At 30.6% G+C, this 18,660-nt stretch overlaps 1 protein-coding gene across 3 annotated transcripts in view; it reads right to left on the minus strand.

Annotated features, from left to right (window-relative positions):
- LOC148305703 (EGFR adapter protein-like) overlaps nucleotides 1-18,660 on the minus strand; it is a 168,984-nt gene that overhangs the window by 13,873 nt on the left and 136,451 nt on the right. For all 3 annotated transcript variants that reach the window (XM_088266291.1, XM_088266292.1, XM_088266293.1), the window contains one exon: nucleotides 4,086-4,190. In XM_088266291.1, the coding sequence (XP_088122417.1) occupies nucleotides 4,086-4,190 (105 nt within the window). The remainder of the gene's footprint in view (nucleotides 1-4,085; nucleotides 4,191-18,660) is intronic.

An 18,660-nucleotide genomic window follows, 5' to 3' on the forward strand; every position in this document is an offset into this window, starting at 1 on the left:
ATCTAGATTTGTGAACAAGTATTTAGACACAATCAAAATGTTGTAAATAAATCATTAAGTAAACTATGCACTTATTTAAGATTACTTCCGCTCGTTCGCATGACGAGTCATAATGAGTCATCAATTTGGTAAATATGTTGGCTAAATACGATTTAATGGATTCATTGTATTCGTTCACCTAAAACCGGATGAAAGCGAAGGAAGTATCCACTCGAACTAATTCCTGCGGGGGTGCAACCCGATTCCTTTCCGCAAGTCATTCCGCGGATATAACGAGGAAACATAACAAGCCTTTCCGCGATGACTGAAATATCTCTACACTTAACCCTTTGGTTACCGAAAGTTTTTAAAAACGGTCCCTGACTCCCTATCGCTTCCCACAAGAAGAACAAACTCTAAACAAGGTTCTTATATTTATCGTTCATCAAAATTCGTCAACGATGAATATGGGAATTTCGATATGTTCTACTCGACATTGTCAGCACTGCGATCGCGTACATAATAAGTCGATATTTATATCGTGGTGTGTCCCAATTTTCACATAGTTTGTCTTGAACTTGAGCTTTGATCTTTCCCTTTACCCCTTTTTCTCCCTCCCGCCACATAGGCTGATTTGAGTGATCACTTAACACACGTGTAACATTCACCAATTCTACCCATAATTGACAACCACACTACTACTCAAATTCTTGGAAGTTCTATATATATATATATATATATATATATATATATATATATATATATATATATATATATATATATATATATATATATATATATATATATATATATATATATATATATATATATATATATATATATATATATATATATATATATATATATATATATATATATATATATATATATATATATATATATATATATATATATATATATATATATATATATATATATATATATATATATATATATATATATATATATATATATATATATATATATATATATATATATATATATATATATATATATATATATATATATATATATACGTATATATGTATATATATATATATATATATATATATATATATATATATATATATATATATATATATATACAGTATATATATATTTATATATGTATATATATATATGAACCAATTTCGAAACATTTTTCTTGAATCACTAGAACTTCACTAGAGACATCAATTGGTGAGATGGAGAGAAGCTTTTTGATGAGATGTCTAAGAGTAATATAAAAAATAACTCTTATAATTGGAGATAATCCAGATTTGTAAACAAGTATTTGGACACATTCAAAATTTTGTAGATATTTTAAAAAAATGTTCATGTTTAAATCGTGTTTTTTTTCAAATTAACCCCAAAAGATCTGGTTACCAAAGGGTTAAATGGCCGCCTCCGAATTACTTGTAAAACCGTATGACAGGCCCTAAAACCCTTCCGCGGACAGAGAAAAAAGGAGAATCACTCCACATCGGGGAAGATTGGGGGAATAATGCCAGCCGTGGAATTATACCGGGTGGCGTAAAACCCACATTCCGCCTATCTTGACGCGCTCACTATTGGAGACATAAAAATATACCCCGTAGAAATAACCCCATAGAAATAACCTCTCGCTACGAGATGTACTAAATGGGCAAATGGTCCAAATCAGTGGGAATCCAGGCAAAACAGAAGCCAAGTGACAAAAGCGCGGAGAATTGTATCTATTCTCCCATATACCATACACAAATGATGAGAACTTTTCGATGAAGGCACCTGATCATGTTATATCGGTAGTGCAAAAGCAAAGGGGTATATCTGTCAAATTTTTCATTTTCTAAGTTTGTTCCACAAAATGTCTAGAATAGTGTATTCCATAATCTGGCAAAATAATAAAGCTGTAGTTGCGATACTTATTTAGTTTTCTTAAGATATGTTCATATAAAATACTTAAAACAAATGAGTTATTTAATTTCACGTTTTTCTTTGCTCTCCTGTAAAATTTGGTCTGAGACAGATATACCCCTTTGCCTTTAGACTATCGAAATGAGAAAAAAAAGTTTTTTTTCTTAATATAAAAATAAAACATTATATACCAATGAAGCAACAAAGAAGAAATATTTTGGATGTGTACAAAGCTTTGTTCACAAATGTGGGCCTGTAACGTAGGAGTTATTTATATTGATATTTGATATTCATGAAGGTCTCTTACCAAACTCAACTATAGATGGCGCCGAGAATTCGCGTGTGAAAGAAGATGTTAATGAAAGGATAAATAACATTTCTGAAGTTTGAGTAGTGTGGTTGTCGTGTATAAAGTGATCACTTAACCAAGTGTTACACGTGTATAAAGTGATCACTAAAACAAGCCTATGACGGTCGTGAACCCTGTAAATGCCCAGACTTCCACATTCTTCTTCATCCACCATATGTTGAAATGTCAAAAATGTATAAATACTTCAAAAACTTTCCTACAGATATAAATGAATTGAATATGTTACAATTAAATAATGATGAAGAAGAATATGGAAGTCTAGGCATTTACAGGGCTTACGACCGCCATAGGCTGATTTAAGTGATCACTTTACACACGTAACATTTAACCGATTCTACCCATGATTGACATGTCAAAAAATTATTTATAAAATAACTGCTATAATTGGAGATAATATATATTAGTGAACAAGAATTTGGACACACTGAAAATGTTGTAAATTTATGATTGTCAAAAGTAGAAATGTCTAGCAAATGAATAATATTATATATAAAAATATTGTAACTACATTTTTTTTTTAAATTTAAGTATATGACTTCACGGTTTGATATTCATATAAGTAGGTATTCATATGAGTTATAGTAATATCAAAGATACGAAAAAACATCGACCCTTATGTTTTACGTCGGCCATGCCTCTCCGGTAGTCTCCTACTGGTATAACCATTCGGCATGTTTAGTATATCGTTAGCAGAGAATATAGAGGTTCGGTCATAGACATTCCCTTATCGATATGGCATCCCGTCGAAACTTTATAGCCAGTTTCCTTCTAATCAGGACTCTCCAGGTAGGAGTGGACCGGCAGGAGGCAGTGTTAGTGATACCGACAGACCTTCTTGCGTGCTTATGTATACGTAGCGATGCTAACGGAAAATTCGGGGCGATCGGAAAACTTGGCAAATGTTTGAGGGCCGATTAAAGGTGAGATAATCTTTCCAAACTGTAGTTTGGAAATCGCTACGATAGCTATTTTCATGCAAAATGGTGATTGGAAATAAATGATTTTGTAAATTTTAAGGTTTGGTAATGAAAATCATTAAAAATTAATTTTTCTTATTCTAAAGCTTATCCGCACCCGGTGGTGCATAGGGCACTGAATCGTATTGATGTAGTGTTAATACTAATCGTTTCTAGGTGCAAGGTGATCAATCCTGCGCTTCAGGTATAAAATAAATCCAGGGTAATATAAAATAAATTTGAGTGTAAAAATTTACTCTTATTTATTTTGACCCTTATAGGAATCGAGCCCATGTCCTCCAGCATGGTACATAGCTAAACACGCTAACTACTACACCACAGAGGCGAATAATTTTTATTTCTTTATCACTCCGCACTTCGTAAATCGATTATTTTTCCATTGTAAAATTGCATCTTTATTAAACTTTTTCAATAATTATGTAAAATTACACATATACCAGTGTAATTTTCAGTGGTATAAAGCGATCACTGAAACCATACAATGACAGGTCGTAAGCCCTGTAAATACTCAGACTTCATTCTACTCATTATTATCATTACTTCATCTACCATATGTTATAAAATGTAATCTATGATGAACAAAATAAAAAATAAATAAACTTTGAAAAATAAAACAACAAATAAAGCAACATTTAGGAGCTTTTTCCCGTTTTTTAAATCACATTTTTAAAAAACCACATTTTAATATGGTGTACGGAGTGTGTGGAAGTTTATGGAATCGTAAGGGAAGGGTTATTATCTATAACCTAACTATGAGTATTTCAATGTTTTGAAATTAATACATAAACCCCGATGATGATAAGGTTATCGTTTACGGTTATTTTCCTTTTCAAGTGATTAAATTAGAATAGTAAGATAGATACCCAGGAGTGTGGATGTGCTGGTGGTGCAGTGGGTGGTGGTTGATGAAGTTGTGTAGCGAAAGCCATCCGAAACGCATTGCCTACTAACGCATTCAACTCCTCCGCCTGAAAACAAAACAACAACAAAATTCAAATACAAATATAAATATTTTAAATAAATACAAGTGCATTTATATTGAAATAAAACAACAATAAAACACTATTTCATTATTTTTAAAAACATTTACGTACGTATATATATACATCCTTTAACCTTTACCCGCACCCCAATGGTGCATAGGGCACTGCGTCATATAAACGCAGTGTTATCTTGATCGTTAACACATGAAGGAAAGGTGATCAGCCCTCCACTGGTGCATAGAGCACTACATACATACATTTATAAATACATATACATAATTATTTATATTATTTTTTGACATCTCAACATACATGGATCGAGAAGAATATTGGGCATTTACAGGGCCTTTCTTCATCTTTGTTGAGATGTCAAAAAATTATATGAAAAATAACTCCTATAATTGGAGATAATCCAGATTAGAAAACAAGTATTTAAACACACTCAAAATGTTGTACATAAGTAATTGTTATTTATTTTAATTTTTACGGACACCCACGAAGCTTTTTTTTTATACATTGTAACAAATTTTACACAGAATATACGAGGTTGGACGGGGATCAGAAGAGTTAGGGTTTCACAATGCTTCATTGACATTTTAAAAATTAAAAAATAAAAGAACTTAGAAATATAAAATGGGTGTATTGGCACAAAACGTCAACTCAAAAAGAAGCAATATTGACTAATGATGCACTATTAAAGTTTTCAACGTTCTATAAACTAGTAAAATACACTCAATGGTTTAAAATGCCACATTTTTATGGTTTTACAAGTAAATTCGAAATTAAGTTTAATAGCAGGTATTTTATTCAGGCTACAAGCTTTGAATAACAGGGATTATTCACAACATTTTGAGTGTGTCCAAATACTATACAAAATCTGGATTATCTCCAATTACAGGAGTTATTTTCACATTATTTTTTGACATCTCATCAAAAATGAAGAAGAATATGGAAGTCTAGGCAATTACTGGGCTGACGACCCAAAAAAATGTTAAATGCCCAGACTTCCATATTCTTCTTAATCTTTGATGAGATGTCAAAAAATAATATAAAAATAACTCCTGTAATTGGAGATGATCCAAATTTTGTAATCAAGTATTTGGACGCACTCAAAATGTTATAAATAAATTATCTGGTCAAATTATAAGCTTAAATAATTCATATTAAAATGATATTTTCTGGCGTTTCTCATGTGTTCCAGGATTCAGACCTCACATACTAATAAAAGAGTTACTGCTTAGTAAAAAGCTTATTTTCATCTCACCAATAGTCTCGTCTCTAGTGAAGTTCTAGTGATTCAAGAACAATGTTTCAAAATTGGTTCATATATATGGAACTTCCAAGAATTTGAGTAGTGTGGTTGTCAATAATGGGTAGAATTAGTGAATATTATACGCGTGTAAAGCGATCACTTAAACCAGCCTATGACGGTTGTCAGCTCCGTAAATGCTCAGACTTCCGTATTCTTCTTCATCTTTGATGAGATGTCAAAAAATAATATGGGATTATTAAAATAGGGATTTTAGAACTAACGTTTTTTGCCAGTATACTTACGATATATTTATTTTTTAGTGAAAATAAGTATGTAGAAATATATTAGAAATCTATAGACACAATAAAATAACAATAAGGTAGGCAAGGCGCCATTAAACAACCTGGCGGGGTAGAATAGTAATTATCTATCATTACCCAGCAAAATGGAAATATGCTGAATGCCTAGCTGCAACTCGACACAAGAGTACGTATGATACAATTACGACTACCGACTTAACCATAGCTCTGAACGGATCAACTCTATCATTTGATAAATTGGCATCAATGTACCATTCCGTTTCGCCCCCGGTATCACAACATTACAGGGAATCATTATTTTTGATCGACAAGCAACTAAGAAGAGCTTTGGTATCAGAGCTTTACAAGGTTTCGGGAAATTCTTAATATTTCCTAACAAACGTCGGATTATATCGGTAATATTATTGAATATATAGTAGTCGTACAGGACCAGCTAACAAAAAAAATATACAGTAGTCGTACATGACCAACTAACAAAACGTAAAATGTTCAGGGGGGCCGTTAAAAGTCTCTTTTGCTTGGCAAGAAAATAAACATCAATGCAGTTAGTCATTTTCAACAAGTCAATATATTATACATACTTCCAAGTTTAAAATCCTTTGGGATTTTTTCAGGGCAATATTAAGCTAGTAAGATATCAAATAGTCGATGATTACTTTTTGTAAAAAATACACTTGGTCACTTTCTCATGTATGACTTCGATATGCGTCATAATCATTTATATATATATATATATATATATATATATATATATATATATATATATATATATATATATATATATATATATATATATATATATATATATATATATATATATATATATATATATATAATATATATATATATATATATATATATATATATATATATATATATATATATATATATATATATATATATATATATATATATATATATATATATATATATATATATATATATATATATATATATATATATATATATATATATATATATATATATATATATATATATATATATATATATACGTTATATAAAATAAAATATATTATTAAGTTTATGATAGAAATTAAGGTTTTTATAATACTTCTTATGTCACATAAAAAAGTAAAATATTCGTTTGTTCAAATTCTTAAATCTCCTAACCTTTCCACCAATTGCTGTGAAATTTTGAAAATACAACGTTGCTATATATGAAAATGTGCCTGTTTTTTTTTTATCTATCTATACAAATAATAACGTAACCTTTTTGTTTGTTGAAAATGTTAAATTTCCTTAAGTAATTCATTCTGTGACGAATGTAATTACCTAGATTTTATTATGTTCAATCTCCTTAACTAATTCAACGATTCACCTGTGACGAGTGTTTTAAACTATGAGAGGTAAAAACATGTTTTTTATAACTGCAATGGCAGCGCCATCTATTAATCGTGACACCAAAATACGCAATACTAAACATTTCTCATGCCGGAAAGCGTGCTTGGCATTTTTGTTTTTTTTTTAATTGACTTGCATTTCCATCACTTCATTAGCATTAAAAAATGAAGCAAATTAGAAATGTGTGGCTTATTTTTTTTATTTTTCATGTAACTTGACTGAGCCACAAAAACGCTTAGCCAGCCACAGCTAGTTATGTATTTTTTTTGTTGACATCTCAACATAGATGAAGAAGAATATGGGAGTCTGGGTATTTACGGGACTTACGACCGTCATAGGCTGAAGTGATCACTTTACACACTATACCATTCACCAATTCTACCCATGATAGTCAACCACACTACTCATTCTTGGAAGTTTTATATATACGATCTAATTTCGAAACATTGTGCTTGATTCACTAGAATTTCACTAGAGACATCTCTTGGTGAGATGAAATAAATGTTGTTAGTAAATATTCAACGGTGTAAATATTTCGTTGTTATTACTAAAGTAAAGCGTTGGTGTCGTGTAACATATCGCAGCCCCACATGAATATTTATCATTGGAATACGGACAATTATTATTTCTCGGGTTCGCGGTGTAGCAATGGGTGGATAGTAATTACCATTCTCTCCAGATACAAATCGCGCGATACGATTTTGATAACTTCATAAATCATGAATAAATCATCCGTCCTCTGTCATCTCGCCTACAACTTGTGTTTAGAGTAAACAAACTTCCACAATACATGAGATGCGAGCAACACGTTAAAGGTTGGGCATAGCAATTATAATTTGTTAACATGATACAAGCATGCTATTATTGTGGAGGGTGTGTGTTGTATATTTCAGCGTTTCCAAACCTTTTTTGGCCAACGTACCACTTGGTAGTACATCAGGCATCATTAAACCACATTTTTGAGAAATTCGTTGTTATATTTCTATCAAACATTTTAAAGAGGACTATATTTCCATAACTTAATTCATGTTAGTTAAAAAAAATAACAAAGGTTTTATTTTTCTGAGATAAAAATGAGAAAATTGATTTTCGATGTTTTATTTGTTTTTTTAAATAACAGGTGCTGAAGCTCATTTCTTGTCGAAATTCAAAACCAGGACATTTAACGAAGTATTTATTCAAACTAATTTTTTTATTTTTAAAAAGTACATAGAATTAAATAAAATTATTTGTAGAAAAAATTTTGTGTTTCCCAAAAATTACCAATATTTATAGAAATTATATAAAATTCATTAAACACTGTAAATGTAGAATTTTTTCTGATAAAAACGAGACATTAAACATATGAATTTTTACAAATCTACAAATTGTTGTTTTAAATATGAAAATATTAATGAAACTGTATATAAAAATATTTTTAATTTATTATTAGATTAAAACCAATATTTTTAGCTTTTCCACTTTTTTATTTGACCAGCGACCGGGTTTCGTCGTTACCGACATCATCAGACTGGTGAGAGGCTTTACAAATTTGTATGTTATATATAAAAGAAGGCAGGAGTTGATAACCATGATCATGGTTATCAACTCCTGCCTTCTTTTATATATAACATACAAATTTGTTAAGCCTCTCACCAGTCTGATGATGTCGGTAACGACGAAACCCGGTCGCTGGTCAAATAAAAAAGTGGAAAAGCTAAAAATATTGGTTTTAATCTAATAATAAATTAAAAATGCAATTCCATCACGAAGTGTCAGTGGATAATATAAATCTATTAAAATATTTTTAGTACTGAAATTTTTGATCTTCGTCTGTACATATAACAACTGTACTGTTTATTATTAATTAAAATAAATTTCAAAAATATAAATATAAGAAGAATACAATAGTTAATGATATTTTTATGTTATTTTTTTATGTGCGCCATTGCTGATAATTTTTCGCGCACTACCACCTATCCACTCGCATACCACCGGTTGGGAACAGCTGGTATATTTGATTGTTCGTTTTGTGGCTGTATCGCTGCCGAGGGGGCGCTAATATTTACATACAAGTGCTTATTATGAAAATGCAATGCAATTAAAACGCATACGTTTCATTGTCTACTGATAATGAATTCAGAATGTAAATTTGACAGAACAAACTAGAACGTTTATGATAAAATAAACGTAATAGAGGTTATTTAAAAAAAAATAAGAGGAATTTAGAGTGAGTCACAAAGAAACAGCATCTCAAAATAAATACAAAAATTTAAAATTTTCATTAAAAAATTTAGTCACTTTAGTAGTATTTACATTGTCATTGTTTGGCGCTTCAATTGGTAATACTGATATAAATGGTTGTGATAACTAAAAGGTGTATCCACCTCCGTAGTGTAATGGTCAGCGTGGTTAGCTGCCGTGCTAGAGGTGCCGGGTTCGATTCCCAGGGGGGGGGGGGGTGAAAATACATATTAGTGATTTACACTCTAATATTTATTTAATATTACCCTGGAGTGGCTCTTGAAGCGCTGGAGTGGTTACGTTGCCTTCATGGAAATAACATATTAACATTTAGACCCAAGGATGAAAGCATCTGTAATTTCCGAAAGTCGTTAAAATATAATAAATATAACTCAAATGGTAAAAAACAAGTGTTTTCTTTTAAATTATAAGTCTTACTATAGTATAATACACAACTTACAAAAGCTTAGGCATGCAAACCCGAGTACCCTACCCATTGCTGCTATTCTCATTTTCCTCTTAAAACATTAACTATCTTCATCCTGAGTTCCTTCACTAACGTCATCTGTATCCCAATAAATATAATCCCACTCTAATCCCCAAAAATCCCAAGCGCAGGACTGATAACGTTACATTTATATAATCAACGATCAAGGTAACATCGTGTCATTCCGACACGGTGCCCTATGCACCACTGAATGCTGAGCGAACAGGGTCAGAAGAAGGTGGACCGTTTGATGTACATAAAAAAATATGATGTTTGCGTATGTAAATATATATTTACATACATATTTTTACATAGAATATGCATATTTTTACATAGAATATGCATATTTTTTACATAGAATAAATATAATTTTTACATAGAATATGCGGGCTACACATATCGTATCCATGATGTAATAATTTGTATCCGTGTACCTTGTAAAAATTCCTGTCTAGCATACTTGCATATGCATATATAAACAATATATTTTTTTCTGAGTGAAACCAAAAACAGTTTCCCATCTATCATTGTGCCAGATATGGAATCTGTATTTGGTAAGAAAATAATAACCCAAATTACCTTTTGACAAATGTATCCGAAATGCCCATTCCACATTCGTTCGGGCTATCAAATTAATTTTACCTTATCTTAGATCATTTCACTAGAGCCGGACCCTAATAACTAATCACACTCTATAGCCTAAGGAGACTGCCACGGAACAAATGGTACTGAAGACTGGGATTCGATTCAGCAGCAGGCGGGAATAAATATGGTTCAAGGGTTGTGATATAATCGCTTATTATTTGGGGTTTATATTTGTTTTTTTATGAAAACTAATATATCATATAAGGTTTAGAGTTTAGCGGTTTGCATAATTTACTTTTTTTTTAAAATTACCTGAGATCCAAGTGACTCTGAAATCTAGCTACGGCTTATGCAACACCGCTTATCATTACCCTACTCAGGCTTCAACTTTTTAAGTTTCATAGCCTATACTCGTGAGTGGATTTACTCTTTATGTTTAGAGTTACTGTAATTTCATGTAATTCATGAGTGAAAATTCTAGGCAAAAACACTCGCTGCATACTTGACGTCATTATATTCACATTAAATATGATAACTTCAGTTTGAAGTTATCATATTTAATGTGAATACTTAAAAATTTATCGAACGTATGTATCGATTTAGCATAAACATTATAGAAAAACATGATTTTTAAATCCTAATAAAAATATACTACTTTTTATGACCACATTTATGAGTTAATTTTGCAACATTTTGAGTGTGTCCAAATACTTGTTCACAAATCTGGATTATCTCCAATTATAGGAGTATTTTTCATATTATTTTGACATCTCAACAAAGATGGAGAAGAATATGGAAGTGTGGGGATTAACGGGGCTGACGACCGTAAAAGGCTGGTTTAAGTGATCACTATACACACGTGTAACATTCACCAATTCTACCCATTATTGACAACCACACTACTCAAATTCTCGGAAGTTCTATTTATATTAACCAATTTTGAAACATTGCTCTTGAATCACTAGAACTTCACTAGATACATCTATTGGTGAGATGAAAAAAATATTTTTACTGAGCAGAAACTCTTTTATTAGTATGTGAGGTCCGAATCCTGGATTATAATCACACACATGAGAAACGCCAGAACATATCATTTTCATTTTTAACATTTAAGCTTATAATTTGACCAGATAATTTATTATTTTAATATGAGAATAAAATGATACTAAGCATGCTTATTTTTCGTTGAAAATAATTTTATAACATGATGATTTTAATATGAGAATAAAACGATTTGAATATAAGAATAATATGACAATATGAAGATTTTAACTGGTGTACATTTTTATGAATATTTGATTGCAATGTATTTTTTTAAGTGCATTTGTGAGTACGCATTATAATCATCTCCATAAAAAAAAACATTAAAAAATAATTAAAAACAGGACTGCAGTGCATCTAATGTATACATACATATGTATAAGCAAAAACTAAATTAGAATTTATCACCAAACTTAAATAGATACATTTAAAATTAACTTTAAATAAAATTACGGAATGCAATTAACTTTCCTACTTATCCCTATAATTTCACAATACCAAGCTTCTACGGTGGAATGTAAAATCAAATGACTTCGCGGCAAATACTGCAGTAATAACTTTATTTTTATTTTGCTTTAAAGCTTCGTATGGAATGCAGTTACAGCAGCGTAAGAAAACAGCCGCGCTTAAACAAATCATTGTGTTTAGGTTTTAAGAAAACGCGGGAATTTTTGTTTTTATTCGATTTTTTTACTTGTGGTGGCGGAACAATTGTCACAATTTTTTTGTTTTTTGTTTTTCAATAATAAAATACAATTCAGTAGATTCTTAAATTAGTGTTATTTTCAAAACATTAAATATATAAATTTAAATAGAGTTCTATAAATTAAACGGAAATTTTATTAATATGGTGATTACTTTATATACATGCAGCATTTACCATTCTGCATATGATTGACATAAACACACTATATATAATTAAAATGTAACTTTGTTTTAAAATCACTATAATCGAGATTTTGAAACAAAGTTACATTTTAATTATAAAACGGCAAATCACAAAGTTAGTGCTTCAAATATAAATTATACAAACACACTACTTTACACTCAATGGTTAGAGCTCCTACATGTATCATTAATTGGCCTATAACAGCACATAAAACCAGTAAATACTCATCTTCCATATTCTTTCATATATTTTTTTTAAACAATGGAAGTTAAGTTTGCGAAACTAGTAGTCATCAATAAACTCAAGTGGTTTAAAAACAAGTGTTTCCTTAATCATCCTTTCATATTCATATTCAGCTTACATATTTTAAAAAAAGACTCCTTATTGGAGAAAACACAGATTTGTGAACAAGTCGCTCACTCCTTTCAAGAACGTCATAAATCAAAAATCGACGATTTTCAGTTGTGCATGTTTTCGGAATACCCAGAAAATGTACTATATCCCAGAAAAAGAGGCATATTTTTAACTTAATATTTACCCGCTACAGGGTAGAAAGTGTTGTTTTTGCATTTTAAAGCAAAGGTATTGTTTAATCATGTTTTAAAATATACTAAATATTTTTCAAATGGAGAAAAAACCTTCAGGTTTTACCTAAAAAGATCTGTTGCACAGTAAAAAGTTCAATAAGTGGCTTGATATTTATTTTTAATACATTTTATTTAATTTTTATTTTATTTTTTTAACTTTAAAAACGTTCTCCTGAAAAATCAAGTTTTTTTTTATTTATGACGTTCTTGAAAGGAGTGAGCGAAGTATGCAAAATTTAAAATATGATTCAATTGCTTTACGAAGTCTAAACAGCTTAATTTGGGCTGCCAGCTTTGTCAGCAACAGGATAAAATTGTAAGCTTTTAAATTTCCCAATTAGCAGTAACGTTTAGGAAGAGAACGGGTTAATGAGGGGTGTCGCTGCGTCACACATGTAACGGATTTATAGCCAACTTCATTCAGAAGCTGTTGTGTTGACGTATTAATGGCCCATTTCGGGCTAAAAGCTCCGACTCAAAAGACCGAATCATTAAACACATCTCATGTTTATAAATAACCCGGCTGAAGGAAATGGTCACATAACTGAAGTGACAAAGTGTAAAAGGAGTGAACATTCTTTAGTTTATTTTATATCATAGAGCTTTTATGTCGAAACTTTATAACAAAAAAATATGTTCCTTTTTATTTTAGACGTATAACTCATTTCGTACATATGTGCTTACTTTTTTCATTTTAATCCTTTGGATTTTTTGTTTTCTGTTCAAATCAAATATTTGTAGTTTATATTAGCACATTTAATCTAATTTTATTTCTGATAATATCTATTGTATTCTTGCCAGTGCCCTTTACTATAACCTAAAATATTATGTATGCCCACACACAGGCCATGCCTTCGAGGGATCTTTTTTTGGGAGTAATATTACTTTTTTGTACTTGTAATTATATTATGTTGTGAAATGCAAAAGAATTTAAAATAAAATTAAAAAAAAACGTTTTTTAGCCTGGAATTGGAAGAATTAGACTGTAAATCTAGATTTAAGTTTTGTACAACATTTTGAGTGTGTCCAAATACTTGTTCACAAACCTGAGGGTTTTCTCCACTTAAAAACATCTTAATCCGTACTTTGCATCTCTATATAGATTAAGATGAATATTGAAAATCCGGGGGTTAGAATATTGCATACATTCAAATAAAACGGTCTCTGCTACATAAAAGCTTTTCAACCTAACATATATGGCTGTTGTGAACTCATATGTACTGTGTCATGAGATTGATCATATATATATATATATATATATATATATATATATATATATATATATATATATATATATATATATATATATATATATATATATATATATATATATATATATATATATATATATATATATATATATATATATATATATATATATATATATATATATATATATATATATATATATATATATATATATATATATATATATATATATTTATATATATATATATACATACATTTATATATATATATATATATATATATATATATATATATATATATATATATATATATATATATATATATATATATATATGAGTTCCAAAAATTTGAGTAGTGTTTGTCAATCATGGGTAGAATGGTTAATGCGTTAGGTCATAAGCCCTGTTAATACCCAGACTTTTATATTCTTCATCTCCTAAGTTTTGTACAGACATTTCTTGGTGAAACTGCATTTAGTATAATAAAACAAAAACAATTTTTTCCACTTTTATTTAAGGTGACCAGTGACCGGGTATCGTCGTTACCGACATCATGTAATTATTGAAAAGTTGTATTTTTAAGGTATCACAACATCAAGAGGAATAGCTTTTATAATTTAAATAAATATGAGCTTCCCCAGTAAAATAATTTATCTACTTGCTCATGTCGAGTAATTGAAATTAAATTTCCACAAAATACACATAAAGAGCTTTAACAAGTCCATTGAACAGCTAAAACAGAGTATAAAATTAAACACGTTAATATACAATACTAACGTTAAAGAAAGCAAGTCCTCTTGTTTCTCGTTTTTCCTTTGTTCGAATAAAAGTTTTATCAATTAATTATCTCTTTTTGTTCTCCATTCGTGAAGCACTTCGAACTGTATTAAAAGTTTTACATAGTGCGCAGTTAAACTAGTCGAGACGGTTCACATGCAAAACTGATATGTCTCAGGTATTCCGTATTAGGTTAATGACTCGATCGCCAAGTTTTTCAATGTATTTCTTAGCATTGTGAGATTTGATACATGCTTTGCAGCTTTTTGCCATTAAACTAAAAAAAAGACTGAATTTTCAATAAAGTGTAGGGCTACGAACATTGTATATGGTAAGTTTAGTGATAAGGAAAATTGTTGTTTAAAGCCAAGAAAAAATTTAAATAAATTTAGAAAATACGAATACATATTTTTAGTGTAAGGTACTTTTAAAATTAGAAAACTATGTTTTTTTTCACACAAACAAATAAGCTTAAAATAAACAGATAAACTCGTACTAATAAATATTCAAAATCAAGTTTCTTTAAATAATAATATATAATTATAGAACTTTATAAATTAAACGATACGTTATTTTATGTTCTTATGATAAATGCGAACAATGTAATTAAATAATGAAAATGCAATATAGATAGATATATTCAATAATAGACATAATAGTGAACGTTACACAAGCGTACAAAGTGATCACTTAAACCAGTCAAATGTCAGATTGTCAAGCCAGCAAGATCAGGAAGCCCTGGGATGCTTACGCTTCTATCTTCTTTCATATAAAACATTTTAAGTTGGGATACGTATCATCTCAACTTGAAATGAACTATTATGTATCAATGTAAATTTGTTTGACAACATTTCTAATATGACAAAATTTTTGTTCACATGGAACGTAATGCTGTTCCACAATAGTTATATTAATATCAAGATGTTCTTGGCGCAAACATTGGTCCACAGCTCGCTCTACAATAATCCTGTTGATTTATCCGCACAATTCGTGTGATATTAATCGGCCTGTTAATCTCGCGGCTGACCGATAAATCTACATGGGAAATGCCCAAAACGGTAACGCGTATTAAACTCGCATTACAAAACTGGCCCGGGGAACCGTAGCTAATAAAGACGGATGGGAATAGCGGAGGATACTAGGAAGCTGCCAATTAAATATTCGTTCGTGTTGGTCATAAAAATCGGCAACGCGGATGAAAAATTTTACGTTCTTAATTCGGTAATAAGTCATCGTTTACGGTCAATTTACATCAATTCTGGCGATTAGTAAAAACGTATTTGTCATCAAACGTAACGATAATAGAGTATTTATTGTAGTACTACATATCGCTCATTTGGTGCAACAATGACGTAATTACATTTTTTTAAAACACGTTAAATATGTCAAAATGTGCGGAAAGGCTATTTACATCGGGAGAAACATCGACAGAATTGATTTTGTGGTGAAATGCTGCGAGATGGCGCGAGTGTCATTGTAGAATTGAGTAAAATAGCGCCATTTCCGTTGCTACAACGTCTGAATGGCATCTCATGTAATATTTCAAAAAGTGTAATTACGCCATTGTTGCACCAAATGAGCGATATATTTGGTTTGGTTAGTTAAACCTAACAAACGATAAATTGCAACTTAATTTTCTTTAAACCCTGGGAACATTTAACGAAATATAATTTTTGCTTAAAAAATGGTTTTGTATTGGAAAAATGAGTTTATCTGGGAAAAAAATGTATAGTTTAGAAAATAATTATTCGACAAATACAATTATTACTTCACTTTATGTTTGCCAGTAAGGCCCTTATAACCAGGCTTTCCAATCGTTGAAGCAGGCAGTATTTTTTTAATTTTTAATCAATGTTTTACTTAGTAAATACCACTATTTCTTAAAATCTACTGTGACACGTGTTTCGATGCATTTCGCATCATTTTCAGTTTGAAAATGATGCGGAATGCATCGAAACACGTGTCACAGAAGATTTTAAGAAATAGTGGTATTTTCTAAGTAAAAAAATAATTAAAAATTGATAGATTTTAGCACAAAGTGACTGCCGAATTAATTAATGAAAGTATTTTTTTCTGCTGAAATCACTTCTATTGTGTTTTTTCGGTTTATAAAGTACGCTCCAATGTTTTTACTTGAGTAAATACTGACACATCCACGGAAAACAGAATAAACGGGTAAGTGGCACATTAAGTTGCTACAGCGCCAAAGACAGTTAGGAGATCGTTGAAATGCCTCTGTCGCCTTCGCGATTTCCCCCGCCAGTCGGGTAGGGTAGTGAAGGAATTCGCAAGCTCACCGGGCTTCATTATGGCGGTTGAAGGAGTAACAAAGTGGCGCTCAGGCCTGCCAGCTGCCATTCGCACGATCAACGTAATTAGTTTATGACGGCTCTGTCGAGATTTAATGAGCCAACTTCGGGAGAGATTTCACCAACAAACCGAGGGATGAAATATTGACTGCGAAGGTCGAAATGCAATATTGTTTTATGCGAAAACAACAAACTTACACCCCCTCCCTTAAAAAAAAGCTTTCTTAAATGCCGTAAATATATGCCGCTGAGAAAATTTTGTATGGATCTTTATATAAGCAATAAAATAGTACCTACCTAAACATTAATAATGCAACATTTCGAGTGTGTCCAAAAACAGTTCACTCATTTGTGCCGTGTCATGAGATTGATCAATATATCTAGTAGTTTCAAAATTTTGAGAGGTGTGTTTGTCAGAAGGGTGTGGCGTTTCATCCTCTCTGCCTACCCCTGCGGAGAAACGGTGTGATGGTAGTAGTAGTAGTAGTAGTTTGTCAATCACGGGTAGAATTGATTAATGTTGCAAGTGTGTAAAGTTATCACTTAAACCAGCATATGACGGTCGTTAGCCCTATAAATGCACTGACTTCCATATTCTTCTTCATCTAAGTATGTACTATAAATTGAAATGTTTTTAAAAAATTAACTGGTCAAAAAATAAGCAAAAATAAATTTAAAATCAAGTGTTTCTCATGTATGTGAATATAATCCAGGATTCGGACCTCACATACAAATAAAAAGAGTCTCTGGTTAATAAAAGCTTTCTTAATCCCACCAAAGATCTTAATTTTAGATTCATTAAAAATGTATATAAATATATTCTTATCTTACTGATTGATAATATATTATATTGTGAATTCGTTATACAGTACATTAAATATTTGTGAAAAATCAATTTTTTAACCCCCTTGGAAATAGAACCCGAGACCATTATCACATTGGCGCTACATGCAAACTACTATACTGTAAAGTGTGTCAAATTGTGGTAGAGTGGGTTCGAAGCGAGAATTTCTGACTCAAGAGTCCGCGACACTAACCACGGGACCAAAACCCGACACTATTAATGATGTGTATAATGAAATATAAATAAATAAATAGTATTTGCCATTCAGTTTTTGGAAACACAATGGTCTTTAGAAAATTCATTCGTTGGCTTTCCATTTTCCAGTTATATTGTTGAAAAATCATATGTGAGAGAATTTTACCGCCAACAACCCAAATACAAATGAGTTTATTCTCAAACTTTCAGCCGTGTGTATTATGACGCCTCCGGGCACCGTCCCGAGGGCATCTTTACAGCACGCGAACAAAAGTTTGGAAAACAATACTAACTTTATGAACATCATAACACGACAATACGCCAGGCCAAATTTCTACCTCGTTTTGTTCGCATTGTGTCGAATCACATACATGTC

This window comes from Brachycentrus maculatus, unplaced genomic scaffold (assembly GCF_059751285.1).
Source record: "Brachycentrus maculatus isolate JH-2025_06_01 unplaced genomic scaffold, ASM5975128v1 h1tg000264l, whole genome shotgun sequence".
Taxonomy (NCBI): domain Eukaryota; kingdom Metazoa; phylum Arthropoda; class Insecta; order Trichoptera; family Brachycentridae; genus Brachycentrus; species Brachycentrus maculatus.